This window comes from Buceros rhinoceros, unplaced genomic scaffold (genome assembly GCF_000710305.1).
Source record: "Buceros rhinoceros silvestris isolate BGI_N320 unplaced genomic scaffold, ASM71030v1 scaffold38638, whole genome shotgun sequence".
Taxonomy (NCBI): domain Eukaryota; kingdom Metazoa; phylum Chordata; class Aves; order Bucerotiformes; family Bucerotidae; genus Buceros; species Buceros rhinoceros.
In genome coordinates, this window is record NW_010428329.1 from 22,536 (window position 1) to 41,275 (window position 18,740).

An 18,740-nucleotide genomic window follows, 5' to 3' on the forward strand; every position below is an offset into this window, starting at 1 on the left:
AGGGAAAGGAGGATGTGGATCCCCTTCCTTCTCTTCTTCAGTCCCCCTCCCTTTTGGAAAGTGCTGTTACTGCTAGTCTGTCGTTTGCTGTAGGCAAGAGCATGCCCTGCGCTTCCTGTTGAATTCATGCAGGAAAGAAAGCAGATCATTACCCAAAGAAGAAGGAAAATGGAGATTAAAAAATGTTTCTTTATTTTACAGTAAACTGCATAAAATGAGTAAACCAGAGATTGAAACCCAGAGCTCTCATCAAAGCTTTTATTTGGTCTGCTTGTAAATGTAGATGAACAGCCTGAAACTGCAGTTCAAAGTTGCTGATACTCAATACTTAAATGTAACCCATGAAAGTGGCAGCATTTTACTCGATCATGCCAATTTTCATACATACTCATGACACATTTCATTTTGAACAGAAAGCTTCGATTTCTATTTGCACATGACTGAAACTTTTGCCCTGTCCATCTGCTGTTCCAAACAGCATTCGCAGAACAACTTTTGAGCTCAGTTAATTGGAACACCTTTATGTCTGTGACTCTAGAAAGAGTAAAAACACTTCAAAGTTTGCAGGTTTTTGTGTGTGTTGGGGCTTTTTTGTTCATTTTGTTTGGGGTTTTTTAAGAAAGAAGTTGCTACTTAGGAGATACTCCAGAAGGAAGGTTTCTTGTCTAATTGTGTTTGCATGCCCCCAAGTTTCCATTGTTTCTAGTACCAGTGTGTTTCTGTTGTGACAGAGATAATTAGATTGTAACACTGATTGCTAGATGATATCTTACTAGTTAAAGTCTACCCTTGTCAGAGCAAATCTGCATGTTATGGCTTAAAAATAATGATGACCGCTACTAGTTTGGTTTACCTAACCAACGCTATCAATTAACATTGGAGAAACATCAGAAGAATAATCCCAGCCAATATATTTTCTGCTCCAATATATTAACCACACCAAAACACCAGTGATGCTGTTTTGTGTCCTCAGTATATGCAGCAGGATTGTGAGGTTTGCTATTGCAAAGCCAATGCAGAAGTGCCATTTGCTGTTGCAGCATCAATGATAAAAATATTGGTATTAAAGTTGCCAACCCCCTCTGCTCCCCACATTGCCCAGTTTCACCCAGGTTTGTACCTGCTTGAGCCGTTGTACAGGATGGACCGACCTGCTCTAGGGATGAACTGATGCTGTGTAGCAGGCTGTGAGTGTTAAGACATGAGTATAGACTATGCAAATCTTTGGTGGAAGATTGATTTCAGATTAGGGTAATTGAAGAATGTGCTGAAAAAAAACCAGTGGCAGACACTGAGATATAATCAGATATTTTTCATTGTGCTGAGCAAATTAAAACTGAATTCTTCACAGATGTTCTCTAATTCTGTTGCTTGACCTTAGCATAAATGATGGTCTGCCTAACTGGATTTAGAAAAAGGAGACATTTGACTGTTATAGTTTTGTGCTTCACTTTCCTTCTCAAAAAAGATGGGAAGATAGTGTCTGCTATTTAAGTGCCTAAAATGGGTATATAGGAAAACAGTACTGGCTCACATCAAGACTGCATTATTCACCGGTTTAAGAGGCATCTGGGAAAAGATTGCCTGAGCAATTTAAACGTTGTCATTTTCTCTAATGTTTTAGTACACTTACTTTTGCAGAATAATTATTAATGGTAGTATGTCTGATTTTTCTTTAAAACAAAACCACAACAGCAATAAAGAGCAAAGACCTTAGAAAACGATGGTATGTTGGTTTCCAAACCAGTCCTTAGCAAAGCTAGACTTTCCATACATAGACTCCTGGTCCGTGGAGCTGGAAGGTTACAATTAACACTGTGTGTGACAATGTGGGATTGTTAGAGCTGAAAAGAAATTGGAAACTGTCTCGCAGGTAACATGTAAGAAACCCAAAATTGTTTTTTTTTTTTCCCCTAGTGTTACTAGGGTAGGGAAAATTAGAGGTACTTCAGAAACTACAATCAAAGAGAACTCATCTCCAACCACCACAAAGGATTTCATCTGAAGTGAGCTAAAATTATTAGTAAATAATATAACAAACTTCAAAAAATGAAAGACTCTTTCTTTATGCTGGCTACAATTGCTGTGGTAGCACTGGAATGGACAACTGGGGGTAAATTAACTTGAAATTATGTGAATAGCTCTGTAAAATGAAGTAATTGCTAAAGAGCAGGAAAATACATTTAGTAACTTGATTGCAAAAAACAAGTCCAGCTCCCCAAAACCACCTAACCCAAACCTTAGAGATGTACATGCACTAAGCTTTAGCAGGGAGAGCTAGGTGTGTATGTTCTGGCTTCTCTGGTGCACATGGAAAATACATTCTTGAAGCCACATCATTCTGTCTCATTTTTCCTGGACCTGCGATGGCAAGAGTTATGCTATCCTTGCCGTAAGGCTGTGGGATTGTGTGGCTGGTTCTGCGTGGATCTCTCAGTCCGATCAGTTACAAAGAAAGCTGCATGGTCAGCTTTGTGGTCACACTCCATAATTCTCTCAGAGCTACCAAAGTATCTGAGCACTGAACTGAAGTGATGTTTTAAACCATGTTACTTGGTGAACTACATCAAGGTTATGTCGAAGCTCACCTGCTTTGTCTTCTTCAGTTTGCCAAGCGTGTGAGGAAATGGGATTTCTACTGTTTGTAGAAATCTGGTGGCTTTCCAGTGCAGTGAGTGGGTGTTTTTAAAAAAGAAGCTGAAATGTGATCTGCCTGTACTGCCCACAGTCTGCAAGAAAGCTGAATTTATTAATTCCTGCCTATGCTAGAGCTTAATTCCTGCCAACACTAGAGCCCATACTAGCTCATGCCTAGAGCTTTGTTACCTTCTGATAGAGAGACTGCTTTGAAAGTGTGATCCAGGTCTTAAGAGAGTAATTACAGTTTAGAAATGCTAATTTACTGTATCATGCATCCTCTTACAAATGTTAAAAGTTTACTTTAAATAGGCAATGTATGTTTGAGTTACAGCTTCATTTTCAACCTGTGCCTTCACGAGTAATAACTGAACCACTTTCATCTGATTTTTTCAGTTCAGCTTATAGGAGGTGCAAAGTAGTTCGTTTGACAAAGTAAACGTCATTTACTTTGTCAAGTCTTTGCAGGCAAAGAGAAGGAAGATAACTTACCCATGCAGCAAGCGTGAACTTCTAACTGTGGAAGTGGCCAGAGGTACTTTAGTAAGTTGTATTACGTAAGAACAAATGCGGCTGTGGTGGGTTCACATAGCTTAGTAACTGGAATCCAAGAGAAGCCACAAATGATGCTTAAGGAAGAATATAAGAACAGAGCATGTACATACTGCCCTTTACCTACCCCATTTGCTATCCTAGACTCTGCATTCCTGAGTTGTGACTGGTTCCTGCACACACAGAGGTAATCAGTAGTATTGTCTGCCATGAAATTGTTGTTTCCTCTTGAGCCCATGTTAATTTCTAGCATCTGCAAAAACCTTTACTACTCAACTATGGAATGTGTGAAAAACTGCCTCTTTTTCATTATTTTGAGACTTGCTGAAAAAGATCTGTTTTTATTATCAGAACCCTTCCTCACTCAAGTTCTTTACTACCTTGAATGACTAAATGTCATCAGTAAAACCACACGATATTGTTGAGCAGAACAGATGCTGCTGTAGGTTGGTCTGGCATTCCACTTGTAGCAAGGTATTTATTTACTCCTACATTGTTTTCTGGTTTTTAACCAATTTTCTGTGTGCAAGGATATTCCCTTTTCTCTTATGGCTGCTTGGCTGCTTTAATGAGGGAGAGCCTTTTCTGGAGAAGTGTCATGCAGATTGTCATCCTTCTAGTGATGACACTATATGTCTCCCTATCCACCAGTATCGCCTACCTATCCCACCTCTCCTCCCAACCCCCAAACCTCAGCCCACTCCCAGTTCTCTCCTCCACTATTACACTAAGAAAACCGTTTGCCGTAATGCTGGAACTGTGCTGCAAAGTTCAGTCAGTGGCTCAGGGCAGTGCTTTTAGGCTGTGTTTTGTTCCTTTCTTTATAGAGTGAGAATGGAAGAGATTGAGAGAGAAAACTGAGCGGTTTGATTAGGAAGCTTGGTTAATGTGAATACATACCCGGTATTAGGAGACTAAGAGCTATCTCTCACAAGATGTTTGTCTTTCAACAGCAAAAGTTGCTACCTCTGCTCCATCACACACAAAGTAAATGATTTCTGAAAGTGCTTATGTTTCACTGGCAATAAAAAAAACAAGGAAGAAAATAAAAAGGCCAGACGTGATGTAAATCCTCTCCCCTTTCTTTGAATGAAAATCTTCTAGGGAACAGGAAAGGCTGCTTGATGGAAAAAACAGGTTGTGGTTTTTTTTTTATCCTTTTTTTTTTTTCCCCCAGGAGGTAGTAAGAAGTGGTATGTCCAGCAACAGTTTACTCTGAGCTCTTGTTTGGAGGAACAGATCTACCTAGCAATGCTCTGAGAAAGACGGGGGGAGTTATATGCTTTTGATGCTAAGTGCTTTCTTTCCCATTCGTGTTGCTGTCTGTCAAAGCACGGCAACATGGGAAGTAGCACGAGTAGTTGTTGGTCCCAACACAAGCATAAGTGGTGTTAATTTGTCATTTAAAATAGCTTTGTTAAAATGAGATTTATTTTCATTTGTCTGTTTTCATTTGTGCCATTTATTTTAACAGCCGCTCCAGAGGGTTCTTCACTGGATCATTTTAATTCCTGTGGGTTAACTAATTCGTTAGTATATTCCTTTTTAATTTGCTTCTCTCCAATAGTTGTGTTCTCTTTTAATAAGGAATAGAAAGATAAAACACAGAATTCTCCTTTCTGGTTCTTCCAGTTGACTGTAAGAAATGTCTGCCAGGGGGTGCTGTATGATTGGTCACAGTTCAGTCTGTTCTTCAAAGATTTAAAAATATTCTTAGGCTTTTCAACTTACAGTTTGCTTTTAAACAAGGATTGCTGAACTCTCATAGGCTGCATAATGGTTTGTTGCATAATTTTTTATGTCTATCATAGAAACATTGGAGTTTGTGTTCCCAGCTTGCTGTTCCACCACAGTAAATAGGGAGGTTTGAGTGTTGTTCTGAACTTGATTTAGTGGTGCTAGAAATTTGTATTTGTTACTTCTACTTGAAAAGTTTATTGTTCCCTTCAATACCTTCTGAATTTTCAGTCTACCCTGAGAATAGGTAAGAGAATAGATGTTGCTTATAAAAGCATGGGATTTTAAAGGAAACACAGACTTCTTATGAAAAACATTTTGTGTTAACTTTGGACAAGAAGTCTTAGTGTATTATAATAAACAGCCTGTCAGCTACTGGCCTATTTAGACTACCCAGAGCTTGAATTAACAAGTAAAATATCTATCAATTTTACCATTATTAAAAAAAAAAACAAAAAACAAACCCAAAAACTGCCTTAGTTTAGCGTTTTGTTCTGTATGCACAATTCCATAGTTTCAAGGACTCCATGAATAGGACAATTTTAATTTTCTCTCTCATAATTTTTTTATTACCTCCGTTCTCTGGATCATTTCTAACGGGCTGTGAAGGGTGACTAAGAAAAAGTTCTGAAGCCCTGTGTAGAATGGGGAGTACAGCTGTCTTTCATTTGCTTGGTCACCCTATCATTATATAATAGAACTGTCAAGATTTTTGGTGAAATTTTTACTTGTACGTAGTATAACGGTAAAAGGAGTTATGGGAACGATCGAAGTGCCAACAGGATTAGGACAAGAGAGAGGAGAATGATGTGGGAATTTTATGGCAAGCAAGTGGCACACAGATGGCATCTCTGAACTGACTCAGAGACCAATGATCTCCCTCTTTCTCTTCCACTGACCTGCTTGCTGGAAATTACTTTCTCATTTCTTCCAGTAAGTGGTGGTATCGACGCGAAACGCCTGTGTTTATTGTCTAGCCGTGATAATGCAGGAGATGGATCTTGTGCTAATGACTGATGTACTAAAGGTCGTGTGGCCTGTCTCATCAGGGTGCCCAGTTACACTAGAACCTTCTGAAAATGGGAAAATCTGTAACAATCCTAACTTTGAGGAAGATGTGCCTGTGAGATTTTTCTTCTGCGTTTGTAGATCATCACCCTATTATCAAGCACAGATTCTGACACTGCATCCACCAATACCAACCTCATGCAGGCGAGTGGTGTTGAGCACTGTTTCACCTGCACTCAGCCACTGAGCCTTCTCCTCAGCAACCCCCTACCCTCGTCTCAACTCGTGAAACTCTGCCGTCCCCGAGGTTTCCACCCAGAGCTTCCACTGTCCGGCACAGATAGACCCAAAATGCAGTACGTTTAAATAACAGATTGCATGTGGGAAGCTCCCGTTGGCACCTTGCAGGGTTGATGGAAGAATGTTTAGGACTGGGAAGATGTTTTCAGGTCCTTGAAGGCTTTTCATTGTTAAAGAGCACCCCATGGTGCAATGCAGGGATATCTGATAAATACTGTAAGCATGAGCCTGAAGTCCTGAGCTTTTAATAATATTCTAGTTCCCATATGCTCCTGTTGTTAGTTGTTACTTGGCTTTAATCTGGATGAGACCTGAGCACGGCCTTTAAACACTAACAGACAATCATTTTGTAATGCTGTGGGGTTTTTTGTTCTTCTGTTTTCTTCCTCTCCCAGCAGCTCTGAAGAAGTTTTATTTATGACAGTCTGCACATAAATGAGAAAGCAAAACAGAGCGGCTGGTTGTACTCTGTGGCTTCTGAGACAATTCATGTCAGAATGAGCTTGAGCATACGCGCTGTTACTGTGTAGGGTAGTAACTGTCAAGGGGTTTTATCGGAAAGCTCATATTTTATTTTCATCTAAACTTTTTAGATTCTCCAGCAAAGTCAAAGGATGTTGTACTAAATACCTTTCCATAGCTTCCAACAACAGTACCTCTGGGCTGTGATCCAAGAATTTTTCAAACTAAAATGCCATCTGCTCCCTTACCTCTCTGTCTCCAGCTTCTTCCCCTCCCCAGTCAGTAAGTTCTGCCTCTCTTGCTTCCCTTACTCCTTGGCCCAGGCCACATCAGGCTGATGTAGCTGTGCTGCATTTGTCACAGGAAAGCAGGCCTGTCTTTGACACTGTGTGCTGTCCTTTTCCTCTTCTCGAGCCTGGAATGCACTGTCTTGCTGGAGAAGGTGAGAGTGGGTTTTGTACTGTCATTTAGGACAAATGAAATTTCTTAGCATCCTTGCACTACAAAGTTCTGGTTTTGTTTTAGATTTAGCGAATTATGAACTTAAACTGTGTGTGTTTTCCTTCTGTGTATAGTGCTTATTTCTAAAACAATTTTTTCATGTTATATTGCATCGTTAACCAAGCACATTTGAATCCTGGATTATTTTTTTTTAGTTCATAAAATGTTTTATTAAACTTAAAACCCCATGACATATTCTTTGTCAAGGATCAACTTACAGGATGTTTTTTTCAGAACACTTTAAATTCATGTTTTATTTGTTTAGTGTGAAGCTCACTTGTGTTTTCTAGTTTCTTTTGTCACTAGTAGAGCAAGACAAAGCAACCAGAGTACAAACCAGTTTAATGGCACTTAGTGCTTTTACATAGATCAAACATGGCAAAGATAGGAATAAACCAAGGGCAGGCAGCCTTTTACTTCCTATTAGTCTTTATTCCTTTATTCTGGGAAACAAAAATTCAAAAGATTGTATTTTTAACTAATCTTCTGAAATCAGGCATAAATCTGTGTCAGAGGAAAAAAGAATTTGCCAAGCTTTGTTTTACCAGCTAGTCCTTTATTTCACAATTCTTCGGTCACTTTGGAAGTATTAGCTCTTTTATCCTGCTAAGAGGAACTGATAATCACTGATAATTATTCTCCCTAAATAATGAAAGGCAATTATTCATCAGTCCTTCCTAAACCAAAATATTAAACGTTCAGGTAAAAGTTAGTCCTAGCAACTATTCTGAAGTTGACTGTGGCTTGAGTGCAAGAATTTCCACTCTAGATAATAGACTTCCTTTCCCTCTCAGTATGGAAAGGCATGACGTTTCATGCTAAACTGAATAAAACTTCAGAGTGACTGAATTAAGACATTAGTTCATTGAAGTAACTTTGGGAAGGTAGGCACGATATTAAAAACCTCTGGGGAAGAACGTCCCCCAAACAATCCCCTCCCCAGCTCTCACAAAAGGCCCTCAGCTGTTCTGATCATACCTCACGTCATCTGGAAGTACCCAACGGTGGCTGGCACCTTTCCTCTCTCTGTCCCTAGTGTAACAGTATGAAATTTCCAATGTGAAAAAATATTACAGTATCTGTCACAATAGGAGCCAGTGATTAAGTTTTGTAGATATTGTGATGGAGGAAGTTGGGAAAGTTTGCATATTTTACTAGGGAAACATGGGAGCTTCCTTAACCTGGACTGTTTCACGCTTGTGCATTTAAGTGTTCCTTTGGGGGTAAGTAAAATCACTGAACAGAATTAGTCCTGTTCTAACTCGAACCAGGACAATGTGGTGGTGTCTTGATACATAGGGATAGGAGAAGAGAGGACTAACAAATTAGAATATGTGAGATTTTGACTAATTTTTCTTAAAAAAATTTTTCTTTTAACATGAGGTTGATTGAATGTTGGAACAGGGGCCCAGAACAGTTGTGAAATCTCCGTCCTTGTATTCGAACCTTGACAAATTCCTCTACAGCCCTTTTGAATTGGACTTGCATTTCCTGGGCAGTTGGACTACGCGACCTCCTAAGATCCCTTCCAACCATCATTCTATGTTACTAGAAAACTTTCTTCCTCGTCTGTCTCTCTGTCATGATCTAAGATACACAAAAAAATGCATGCCACAGCATCTCCTGCAGCTCCAGACCATCCAGTAACAGACTCCTTGATCCACTGCAGCACTTGTGCGTACGAGAGAACAAAGTAAGAGAAACAATATAGAGAAAATGTGTGATAAGTCTTTCCCCCAGCATACAGTTGAAAGGCAGTTGGGGTACCCAGAGACTGAAAATATATCTGACACCTGAGGTCTAAGCACTGTTTTTTGTTAGCCACAACCATTGCTTTGCATGGCAGTCATCCATTCTCTTATTGCCTAGTGAAACGTCTACCTCTCTGTCAGTAAGGACCTGTTTTCAGCCCTGTATTTCCTAGCTTACTGATATCACTTTGAATTAACAATGCAGATAAGAAGTTACTGTGAACAATTAGGTTCTTCAAAGGAAATTCTCTTTTTTTCCTTGCTTTGAAAAGAGAAATAGAATCTTAAAATCTGAAAATAGTTCAGTTGCTTAGTGAGAGTCTGAGGAATTCAGTGAATGAAACAGCTATCTTAAGCTTGGAGAGTTTCATGCGTTGTGCTAAAAAAGGCAGGGTGAGTAGCAACCAAGGTCCAGTTGGAGTGATGACGCTTAGAGGCTGTAGAGCAGCACTCAGCATAGCTGGCAGGGCAGCTTGGAACTAGCCCCTGCGTCTTCTAGTTCTGCTGCGATCTTGGTGCGTATATTTGAACTGGTCAACGTGCAAATATTGCAGAAGGTTTCAGGACGCCACTAGCATTAGATTCTGGAGTGCAAGGAAGACTTGTGTTCGGGTTTTCATGCATGGGCTCCTGCATCCTCGTGTTTGTCTTGCTTCTCTAGGTACACAGATTTTTTTATGAACTGACAGGAGGCAGTGGCAGCAGTACATATCGGGCTTAGGCACATTTATCCCTGTGTAGTACCTACTTTTGATGATTACCGAAGCCAGGCACCATTCTCACCTGTATTGTGGCTCTGCCCATAGGTATTTGCTATATTTATTCAAGTCATGTCAACTCACAAGTTCTCCTGCTTAAAAATTCTGTAAGGAACGATGTGCTGGCTTGGTTTATTTTGGGGTAGTTCTTGATCTGTGTGAGGTTTTTTGGTTTGTTCCTCCTCGCCCATGATTAGTACTAGACTAAAATGATTCTTTGCCTTGCTCCCCCTTATCAAGTGTTTATTTTTTACCTCTTGGACCTCATTTCAGGCATAGAAATGTGTTGTCCAAACTAGCTGCATTAATCCGGTCTGTGTGCCAGAAAGAGTTCCTTTCTTGGTGATGGCAGATTAATATGTGCTAACAGTTTTAAGAAACTGGTATTCATTAGGTTTTTGGAGAGAAATGCCAGCTTTCTCGTTAGTTTTAGGTTATATACTTGAATAACTGTGGTAGTTTAAGGTCCAGCCAGTTTTACGTATTTAAAAACAGGTTTAAAGGAGAGTTCACTAGGTGATTTTGGCACCTGCAGGAGGAAGTTTCAAAGTGAAATGCTCCCTGTCAGTGTACTTTGTGAGAGTTGTAAATGAAAGCTTTGTGTTCTGTTGGCTCTGCAATATTGATTTTATTCATAGACTGTTCTTGCAGCTGTTCCAGTCTTCTGAATAGTAGTGATGTAGCTCTATTCTGAATTTCATTTAAAATGACAGCTTCTAAGGCTTAGAGATTAAATAGGAAACATTTGCTTTTTAACTTCCATAGAATTTGTGACTTACCTGTGTGTGCCTCTGCCCCTCTAGTGACCAGTGACGAAAGACATTTCCTCCTGTTCTTTTCTCTACATTTCAAAGTAGATCTTAAAACAATATGTGGATAATATTAAGTCATAACTAATTTAAACTAAATATGTCAATATCTGCATTTTTTTCATGAACTGATACTTCTAAAATGAGAACATGACGTTTTGGTCTGTTAACTCTTTTTTTTACTCTGCTTTAGAGTACACTTCTTTTCTGAGCGTGGGGCTTAGAAGTGGAAAATATGTATTTATCTTTTCAAGACCTAGGTGGTCTTTAGACTGTGTTGGATTATGGAACATAAAAATATTGCTAAGCTATTGTGTGGCTTTAAATATGTGGGTAAACTTATAGACATGCAATTAAGGTAATAAAATAGTAGCCTAATTTTACAGCTATCAGAAGGCGCTCACATGGTATCTATTTACTTGTCAGCAGTCAAAAACAGTAATTTTAACACAAGCTGTTTAATCCCTTCTCTTCCGTGCAGCGGTGCTTCTTTGCCAAACAGAGATATTTAGACCGACATAGCTTCCATATGTGTTCAGCGACTTGTTTCTGCTAGATATTTTACCCATCACCGTTGCTGAACAATGGGAGAACTTTTTCACTTAGGAAAAGATGTAAACATTTTGTGCTGAAACTTAAATACTTAGTTGTTGGCTTTTTTATTGATGCTTTTTGCATCAGTAAAAATGTGGGGGACGAGACCTCCAAAATGTCAACTTATCAATATTTGAATTAAGTAAATTTTACTTAGTGAAATGCTTTTGAACTATTTTTATAGGGTTTAGTTTAGCAGCTTTTAAGAGGAACAAGAGGAAGCTGGAGTTGGCCGAAAAGGTGGAAACAGATCTCATTCAGCTAAAGAAAAGAAGACAATCAAATGAAAAGGTTAGTTCCTGGTTAACGTTTTGTTGTGGCATCCTGAACTTAGAGCTGATTGCTAATGAATTTTGTGTCATGTATGATAAGCCTAATGTAGCATCAGAAAACACTTCTCTTTGAGCATCCTCATGTTTAGACGATATCATGGTAACTTACTGCAATTAGAACTTTCTGTCTTGCTATTTGAAAACCACACTGTCACTTTGTGTCTCATCTATGCTATGAAAAATATTTTGCTCATTTTGAACTGGAAATATGATAAATGTAAAGATGAACAGATAATTATTTACTGAAACGTTTTCTTTAGCTTGGGATCTCTGTCACTGTTTCCCACTTTTTAATGTTTCCTGAGCGCACTGCATTATGGAGCTGGAATTGGTGAAATTTGAAATATCAGGTAGGTAAACGTGCATCTGTGCATGCATCTAGCATTGACCTGGCCCGTATTACTTGTACTGCAAAACCATTAGGTTTCCCTCTGTTCCCCTCGCTCTTGGTTTGAACTTAGAGGTTTTGTTTCCATTTGAGAACATCAATCACAGTATTTGTGTTTGCTGTTGAGTGTCAAAGTATAACTCGTTAAATTAAATGCCTGTGCTGTATTAGGGCTGTGGGCTTTCGGATTGGCCATTTCTCTTTGCTTTGGGAAGCTGACTGACCACTGCCTTTTACAGGTGCATACGTTGGTATAAATAACGTATAAATCTCAGAGGATTGGCAAAACCATTTTACTCTGTTGCTTGTGCAAACGCAAACCAGTGTTAACTTAGGCATTTTTCTTCCGTGTCCTTAGAGAAGAAGTTTTCCCTAGCAGGGTGCTAATTTTTCCATTTGCAGAGAGACGAGTCCTGTACAGAAAGTAAGGATAGAGAAGGGGGGAAGTTAATCCTCATTTTGGAGCTTTTCCTGTTTACCAGACTTCGTGTACCTCCTTGTGAAACAAACGGTGTTCAAATGTAACCGAGGGAGGAGTGGTCTCTGCCCAGTGTAACGTTTGTTCATGTAATAAGGGGCAAGTCAATGCTTGAAACATACGCCAATGCATGAGCTTACCGACCTGCAATTTGAAATTTCAAGGGCTCCAGAGTCATGTGCAGCGCTTGTGGGAGACCCCAAAAGGCCAGTGGTGGTAGGTAGAGGAGGTGATCAAATAGAGCTCTACTCACTGGTAAGTAATCCAGTAACCTAACACACCGTTCTGTCAGCTGTCTGGATGTGTCCTGTCCATGAAGGGGGGCTGAAAACCAAACCATGCACACAGTTGTTGTTCAAAGAGTGATTCTGTTAGCTGTTAGAAAAGGGTCGTTTAGCAAGGATGAGGCACACGATCTGTCATCCCCAGACTCACACTGTCAACGCTGAGCTCTCATAAAGGGCTTTAAAATAATTGTTTAAAAACCATTTAAACACTTGATTAATTAAAAGTTAATCTTCTTGTCCAAGTTAAGCATTAATGGGGAAATACTCATTTACTCTTTTTTTATTTGCTGTGATTCTCTGGAGCTGCAGGCCGGTCCCTTTCGGCAGGACTTCGTAGCTGGTTTACTGTCTGGTTTGACTCACCTGCTTCAACCCTGCGCTGAAGCTTTGTTGCACAGTTGTTAGGAATTCTGGTCATTTTTTCTGGTCGTATTTTGGAATTTGGGAGAAGAGCAGGGTAGAAAGGATGTTAACAAAGTTGAAGTCAAATGGAAATCATGACTAAAAGGCCCATGTGAAAAAGATAGTATTGCAGACCAAAAAAGGCTGAAATTACTTGGAAGTTCTAGCTGCTGATGAATTTCGCCAGCTAAAAACAAACATACGGTTGGAAAAATTACTTTCAATAAAATTTAAATTATACCAAGATCAAAAAAGAATGAGAGGCTGTTTAAATTTAATAAAGATTGTATAAAAAACCCTAGGCAGTGTAACTTACTAACTGACACCCATTTTCCAAGTAAGTGGAATTTTCTCTGTGCTGTGTTTTTCGTTGTTTACCCAGTGTAGGATTTGTAGAGGGTTATGCGACTGCATACAGGAAGATCCATTAATAACTTCACTGAATTTTGAAGGTGTTAAAACTGAGGCTTTTTTTTAAGTTGTAGTGACTTGTATTTAACTATTTTCATAGTTAAGAAATAATTTTTTGTTTGTGTGTGAATTAACGAAGCGTATTCACAGGGGGTCTGGCTATGATGTGTTAGTTCAGCCAGATGCCCTTCTGAATTTCTCACCTCAAGTGCCACTAGACACCAGAAGTAAATATTTCTCTTCTTACTATTAACCTGTCTTTTACCAGACAAAATTGTTGCTGAAAATAGCTTACTAGAATTTGGTTGAAAGCGCTATTTTTAATTTGCCTTCTGCTATTTCAAACTTTTTTACAGCTGTGCTGAACCTCTAAGAGGAGTCACCCCCTTCTTGATCTGAATAAGTGGCACTAAGAATTTCCAGTGCACGTTAGGGTTTTTTTATAGGTTAGTGTTTATAAGTTAGTTTTTTTTATAGGCTAGTTATTTAACTTCATAAATAACAATATTTAGTTTGAGGTCTATTAAAACTGATTTGCTTTTTATCTAGTTTAATATATGTACTCAGGTATGCGTACAACAGTTTGAATTATATGTAGAGATTCGGCAGTTTCCTATTTTTCAGCTACTGTATTGAGATAATAACACTGAACATCTTAGAAAAGAAAAGTGTGTCTATTTGTTCAGCAAAAACCCCATACTTTGTATTTTGTGCCTTATAATTGTTGTCATTGGTCCTGTTGAACGTTCCACATGAATTTTAAGCCAATTCCAGCTTGAAATCTTTGGGTGAACGACAGTCAATGCATAGCAATGTGCATCGTTCACTTTATATATAGTGAGTTTTAATCACTTGGCTTTTTGTCAAATGACCTTTTTTTATGGGGATGTGAAGGCAATTGTAAGTGTAGCAGTCAGCTATGGCAGTCCTAGTGTCCGTCTTGTTTGTCCTTGAACAGGAATTTAATTTTTAAACATTTCCTTTTCCGTAAAAAAGAAATAAATTTTCTGCCCCATGCTGAAATGGTCTTCGATAATACTATTTTTTAGACTTCAAAAGTATACATCCAAGTCCATTTAATAGGGGCAAAGAAACCTAAGTACTTTTCATCCATTCCACTTAAAATAAACAATAAACCGATAAAACTCATGTGATACAGTACAAAATACTTCTTTCATCTTGATCATGGAGACCAACAACATGTCCAGTTTACATACCAGCTACCTCTTAAACTGGAAAGGCTGGGGTTGTTCATCAGGCTGTGTAGGATGAGATTGTAACTGCCCCTTCTCATCAGAGGAGAGTTACACCAGTCATGCATAGCCTGTCAAGAGTAGGTTGCTATGAGAGTACATCATGCAGTCAGTTGCTCTAGAGAAAAATGTATCTGGAAATTGGTACGGTCCCAGTGCTCACAGAATTGTGCCATTTTCCCTTCACTTAGATGGATTTAGAAGTATTTCTTTAAAATACTTTAATAAATAAAATCTTGCTTAAAAGATTGCCTCTCACCTTGTTTGCAGCAGAATTTAACAACACAAGTGCTCCACCAAGACACCTGAAATCCCAGGTTTTAAGACTGAAGTATATTAATTGCTGATGTATTATTTTCTAGATAATGCTATTCCCCTTATTGTCCTACCTGTTCCCTCCTGATCTGTGAAGGGCCAACATGGGACATACTAGAAGGTTTTTGTGTTCCCCTGTTCTCAGTAGGAGGATGCTGTAAAAATATTTTTTAGGGGAATCTACTTGATCTAAATATCATCAAATATAAAATTCTGTTTATTTGTTTGGATAGTTGGGTAATAGCATGTGGATGTTAATTGCTTCAGTCTGATTAATTTTGTGATTTGTCAGTTATAATACTCAGACGAGATTTAATGGTAATTACTTTTCATGGAATTTCAGAACAATCTCAGATTGAGAGGAGGAGGCCCTGTGCGTAGGTGTCTTGCAGTGGGCGCTGGGTAGAGCTCTCCTGAACTGTTAATTCCTTCCTTAGGGGCTTGTAAAGTGATGACTCTTTATATGGAGGTTTTTTTATGTGCAGAAGTGAAGGATGAGGTTTCTAAAATAGTTGATAGAACTCTGCGCTGGTGCAGACAAGCATCTCCCTGCTTTGCATGCATGTTCTTAGCTGAGTTTGAATCATTTCATGATTTCATGAAATGAATTTCCTTTCCTGTCACAAGGTACAAAATAAGTAAGTAATGTCACGTCTTACTTTTCACATTGACTTTCAGTAGTTTCCATGTAAAATATTAACTACATAATGGATTATTTTTAGGTTGCAATAGTATGTTGTTAAAACCCCCACACTGCTTTTGCAGTGGATGTGCTGGTATAAATTATTAGCTCAAGTCAGATAGGGAATTTGTTAACAGATATCTCTAAGGAATGATCAAGTTTCCTTTGGAACTTGCAAAATTTTTATATCTAAGCTGAATTAATGCATCAAAGACATGAAAAGAGCAGGGCAAGCAAGCTGGATCTCATGTTGTGCCCATTGCACCCATGTAGAATTTGGACTTGCTTTAGACTTCATGAATTGTAGTGTTTAACATTTCTTTTGATTGTCTTGATACTAGCTTGATGGGTTCCATATTTTTCAACATTCATATGGTTTGAAGAGATGAAATGTGTGACATTGAAGGTCTTCTCACCAGTGGCATTCTTCCTGGAACTCCTCAGGCGCATAACGCCTTTCTGTATGGAGGAGTCCAGGAAGTACCTTTGTTACACTGTGATGAGTTTTCATTTATGGGTCCAGGAATCATAGTATTGTTGGGGCAGTTGACATACGTAGAGGACTTGTAGTTCTGAACTATGGAATTGATTCATGGTGCCAGTTGTGTGTGAAGTCAGTAATGTTGAGATGGGAGCAAACATCAAAATAGGTGTAGAATAGGTCTGACAACGTGTTTTTCCCATTGGATATGGGATAGAACTGACCCTCACTGGTTTCCAGTTTGTTGAATAAGGGTATATTTAGCACCAGCAGTGTTTCTTTTTCTAATTTAAAAACAATCCTGAATTTAACATGAGTAAAATACAGCATTCTTTTGCTTGAGTGATACAGATTTCCTTCAGAAGATTGTTTTGTACAGGTTAAAAAAAAATGCTTTCCTTGGGAAAGCTTTCCAGCCGCCTAAGTTGCCCCATCTAAAAATAAAATGCGTCAAAGCAAGCAAGCTATTACCATGGAACTGAGAGCAAATACTGACAGGAAATAGATCTTCTTTTAAAGGAAATAATGGTCAAGAAAGTTTCCATGCAACATATACTTGTAAATGCCTGTGGTTTTTTGATTGAAATATCTTTTTAAGAAGAAATTAGTAAGATAGTTACTGAAGGGAAATACTTGATGCATGTGAGAGCTAAAGCAGAAGATGGGTGGCAGATTGAGCAATTTTACAGGTGCTGCAGAGAAGGCTGCAAGTATTTTTTTCTTTGCTGTGAGATGACACAGAAAACATACTGATCCACACTGAGCCTCATCCTTCTAAAATGTATTTCTGCTCATCATGGGAGCCCCACGTGTTTGATTTCATAGGAATTAAGACTACACAGGTGGCCTTAATGCTGGCATTTCCTAACTTCGGGCTTGATTCTCGTATTTGTGGTTGTCTATTAAACTTTTTTTTTTGTTGTGGGTATAATTTCCTTTGATAAAAGGAGGCAGGGGATAGACAACAAAACCTGCATCATATTAGTAGTTCTTCTCTTTGTAGAAATCATAGGATCATGGTAAGATTCATGTGGGGAAAAGCTTTATCCAGTCAGATCTTGAAAACCTCCGAGGATGGGAGTCTGCATGACCAGGGAGCAGCTCTGCTGCTTAAGAACTTTTCAATCCACCGAATAGTACTGGTCTAACGGGGTTACTAATACCTGAATTAGGTTGTGACTGGCAGTCCTGAGAGATGTGAATTACATTTGCCCATGAGATGCTAAGGAAGGGTTGTTTAATTTTCTTGTATCTTTACAACTTGGAAAGGAACTTGCTTTTTTCTTACCCCTTTTGCTCCAGTCCTCAAAATTCCTTTTACTTGTCCTTTGCCTACCTTCCCTGATACTGGTTTTTACCTTCCTCTGCTTTTCAACTTACTCTTCTTCCCGATGCCAGTTGAGAGACTAGCTCTATGATTTTTTTTTTTTTCCCCCCTCGTTATCGAAGCGGTTATTCTGCTTTACTGTCAGACCGTCCTTCTGTTTGTTTTTAGTACTGAGCATGGTTAGTGCCAGCTTCTGAGGTGTAAGTGAAAAAAGAAACTGTTACTGTGGGTGAAAGCCAAGGATGACACGCCTGCTTAGAAGTTCCAGCTGAAAAGTCCTGTTGAATGTTGCAGTGCTGCAGTGCATATTTTCCCTTTTCAAGACTAGCGCAGTATTAACTCAAGTATTACCTCTTAAATTAAGTGTGGCCAGAGCGTCATCAGCATGAGTCTCCTAAGAGTTCTGCTTGACAAGTGGCATATGCCCAAGGAAATTTTAGTAAATGATGGGAACTTGATAATTTGAAGTTGAATAGTTTGGTGTAGGGTGTTTTTTTTTCCCTTCCTCCCTCTGGATCCTAGTCCAGAAAATACACATTTATATGAATAACTTAATATTCTTTGGGATTATTTGCTTAGGTAAGTTTATGTAGGATATTTTAAATGCAGGTAAGTTTTTATATAGGTAAGACTGATCAGCTAAAGGCTGGAGGGCTTGTGCAATAGCAGCGTTCGTCTTTGGACTATGCAAATGGATGATGTATCGGTTTTGATTATTCATTTTATTTTACGTACACTGCATGTTTTGTCCCATCAAAAGTGTGTGACTGGGCATGAAGTCAGAGTGCATTGGCCTGGATTCTGCAGAGAAGGGACTCTAGGGCAAGCCTAGGCAGAGAGGGAAAAACTGCTCTTAGAGTCACCTGCACATGGTGTGTTAAGGAAGGGGTGAAGGTCAGAAAGGTCCAAGGTGGGACAGCTGACCTGTTTGAGGGACAGTAGGCAGAGGATGGTAGGCATCAGGAATGAATGCCGGAAGACCTCTGCTCTCATTACACCAAATCTGCCTCAGAAGCAGTGGAAGTAAGGTGGCGTTTCTAGTGACCCAAGGGTAGTGAAAGGTAGTTTGTGTTAACCAGGAGGCCACTAAAGATTGCTGAACTGAGAACAAGTCTGGCAGAAAGAATCTGTCCTGTCCTGGGGGAGATTTTATTCTCAAGGCTTCTATTTATTGTCTTGCTCAGAATACCAGAATTTTCTCTTTATATGGTAAACTGCTGCTGGTGGATTACTTTTTTTTTTTTTTTTTTTTTTTAATCATACATAGTTTTACAG

General features: G+C 39.0%; 1 protein-coding gene across 1 annotated transcript in view; it reads left to right on the forward strand.

Moving 5' to 3' along the window:
- The window catches only part of LOC104498785 (threonine aspartase 1-like), a gene marked incomplete at its 3' end in the record, with an annotated part of 32,059 nt that extends 19,485 nt beyond the window's left edge, over positions 1–12,574 (forward strand). Inside the window, 3 exon segments of the mRNA XM_010142206.1 lie at positions 11,294–11,400; positions 12,472–12,525; positions 12,527–12,574. Of these exon segments, the coding sequence (XP_010140508.1) occupies positions 11,294–11,400; positions 12,472–12,525; positions 12,527–12,574 (209 nt within the window).
- Positions 12,575–18,740: the final 6,166 nt, after the last annotated feature.